The 2,751-nt window shown below is 41.8% G+C and overlaps 1 protein-coding gene across 1 annotated transcript; it reads right to left on the bottom strand.

The window, feature by feature from the left end:
* Window positions 1-287: 287 nt before the first annotated feature.
* On the bottom strand, window positions 288-1,955 carry PRR32 (proline rich 32). The gene is made up of 2 exons (XM_012740452.2): window positions 1,936-1,955; window positions 288-1,161 (listed from the first exon to the last, which is right to left on the bottom strand). The coding sequence occupies exons 1-2, from the start codon at window positions 1,953-1,955 to the stop codon at window positions 288-290; spliced, it is 894 nt and encodes a 297-aa protein (XP_012595906.2).
* Window positions 1,956-2,751: the final 796 nt, after the last annotated feature.

The following is a 2,751-nucleotide window of genomic DNA, read 5'->3' as shown; positions in this document are numbered from 1 at the left end:
ACCGTCACACTGCAAGGCAATTCAATAGAAAACAGTGGTAAGGATTTATCTAAGCTACTTACAAAACACTAATGCATTTGTTTCTATTTTAATTACCACAAAGGTAAAAAAACAAAATCCAAGGATTAGGCTCCTGGGTGGCATTTAAAATAATTCACAATATTTCAGACTTCAGAATCTTTATTAAATCTCCAAATATGTAAGGCACATTAGTGCTAAATAGAGTGTGAGAAGGTACAGGATTTCAAATATAAAAAGCATTTTTTTCCTCCTTCCTTTTTTTGCCATTAGTTGTACTCTCTGTTTGAAGCCACAGGAGCTGGCATTACCCCAGAATGGAAATGGGCAAAATAAGAAGGCAGTGGAGGACCAAACATTGGTGGGGGAGTAAAAGCAATAGGCATAGCAAGAAATGGATTGAAACTCGGGGGTCGAGGAGGTATGAGGCAATGAGCAATAGAGCAAGAGGGTAAACCTGGACTACCGGAAGACAACGGGATAGGCTTTGGCCAATTATTCATGGGCTGCCATGAGCCCCTGAGTGGGAAAGAAACATGAGCCAGCCTTCCTTTACAGTACATTTTAGTGTTACCTGGAGGCACCTCCATCAGTATCCCTGATCTAAGGGAGGGGAGATGTGGAGGACCTCTTACTTGTGGGCCAAGGGGTGGAAAGAACCCTTTACCTCTTGGCAAAGTCAAATCTAACCTTGCATTATTGCCACCTCTCTCAGTTCCCCCAGTACTGACCCTTGTGCCCCCTACCATCAGTCTGGGAGGGCTGCCAGAATCTTCCTGGGACACAATAGAATCCTGTCCCTTCTGCCTCCAGCCTGCCAACCCTTCAGATCTATTTACTTCTGCTGTTGCTAGGGACTCTTCTGCAACAGCAGGTGGTGGCCCATAGAGGTGTCTGAGAGCTCTGGAACTATCCACAGGAATGCAGGATCCTGTTCTCTGAGAGGGACGCTCCAGTTGCTCTCTTGCCAGATTGTTCAGCACATTGATGGGAGGTCTCAGCTGGATGTGAGGCTGGCCCCAGGGCTCTCCATCGTCCTTCAGCATGGAACTAGGACACTGCAGAGGCATGTCGTGGCGCAGCTCCTTGTTCCCATTTTTGTCCACAGTTACCACTATGGATGAAGGGGCCTGTCCTCCAAGGCTTGCAAAAATGGAAATTAAAAACCAATAAAACTATAAATACAGTGATCAGAAAATATCTAAAAGATATGATTGACTGAACTCACAGAAATATATCAGGGGAAAATGTACATATAGTCAAACAAATATTTCCTCAGCCCACTGGCCTTTTCTGAGGCTACTCCTTAAGCACCAGGCTACATTATTGCCCATCATGGCTACCCAGCTGCCCTACTCCATTCCTCATTCCTCCACCTCCACTAGGAAGCAAGGAAGCCTTGAAGACACAAGTAGCGTACTAGTAGGCATGTAATTGAAAATACCAGCTCTTTAAAGTCCCTGTAGGATCTATAATCCACTAAACCCAGCATTCAGATTTTAGCAGGAGTGTTCTGAAAAGTCTTCTGAGGGACAACATATTTTCCTCCACAGAATTCAAAGAAATGTTAGTTATGTTAACAAACACTCCAGTTTCTATTTTTGAAGCATCATTCAACACTCACCAAATTTTGTTAAAATTTCCTTTCATTCAACCCATACCACATCCTAGAGTAAGAGTTTCCTTATGTTTAAGTCCCACTGTTTAGATTAGATTAAGGATGTGCAACTTTTGTTTCAAAATTACATTTCAAAATCATCACTCTTAAATCCATAATTCTTAGTAACTAAATTTATATCCTTTAACTTTTTGTCTGTGAAAACCTCCCACACCTCCTCCAACCCACTTGTCCCTGTACCAGTTACAAACTGTCTTTTGCCTTCAAAATTAAACAGTTGTACTCAGTTTTGTACTTACACATTTTCAATACAAGCCATGGAGAAATTTGATCAAGATAGCCTTTGGGAGGTGGTGGAGAAAACCAGCTGAACGCCCACACTGGCCAACTTAGTCTGGAGAAATGACTCGTGCTTCTGCCTGAGAGAGGCTTGGCAACTCGAATGAAGCCAGGGACCAACTGCTTCTTTCTAGATTTGGAGTTTTCTTTCTGGGGTTACAGTTGCTAGGGAAGGGAGGGAGAAAAGGAGTGGGAAGGGGGAGGAGACGAATCTGTGACACTCCTTTGAAGCCAAACATGGGACTGCTTTCTGCACAGCAGTGGATGGATGGTAAAGGCATTTGCTACATTAATTCTGGTGCAGGCCAGTTGGAAAGACAGATCACTTCAAGGAGGATTTAGAAGAGTCATGGAGGCATAATCTTCTGTTAAGATTTATATCTGAAGTTTTAGTTATAAAATATAATTATCAAATTTCCTCCTTGAATTTGGAAACACAAACATTGAACAGTGAACCATGCCTAATCTTGTAATTTAAACTTCCAGTTTGGGGGATGCATTTTATTAACTTGGTGGGGAACAGAAGTTTTGGGAGGGTAAATTGTTTTTCATTCTGTGAAGATGAAACAAAAATAGCACTATAAAATTTCCTCTAAGAATCATCATGGCTTTTATTTTGTAGCCCCTCAATTTGCAGTTCTTTCCTTCATCTTGTCTTCTGATTTATCAGTTCTGTGTGTGTATTTCCTGTAATAGAGCTCTGGAGATTTCTTTTAGGTGGGGAGGTGGAAAATAAAAGATATACTAAGTTTATGAATATAAGCTCAGATTTCGGC

The sequence above is a fragment of the Microcebus murinus genome, chromosome X, assembly GCF_040939455.1.
Source record: "Microcebus murinus isolate Inina chromosome X, M.murinus_Inina_mat1.0, whole genome shotgun sequence".
In the NCBI taxonomy this organism is placed as follows: domain Eukaryota; kingdom Metazoa; phylum Chordata; class Mammalia; order Primates; family Cheirogaleidae; genus Microcebus; species Microcebus murinus.
This window is presented reverse-complemented; position numbering and strand designations above follow the sequence as displayed.

Excerpts from the sequence above, each read along its gene's own strand:
- PRR32 (XM_012740452.2), bottom strand. The coding sequence starts at position 1,955 with ATGGCTTGTATTGAAAATGT. Across the intron at positions 1,162-1,935 it reads ATGGCTTGTATTGAAAATGT|CCTTGGAGGACAGGCCCCTT; the intron begins GTAAGTACAAAA and ends CATTTTTGCAAG.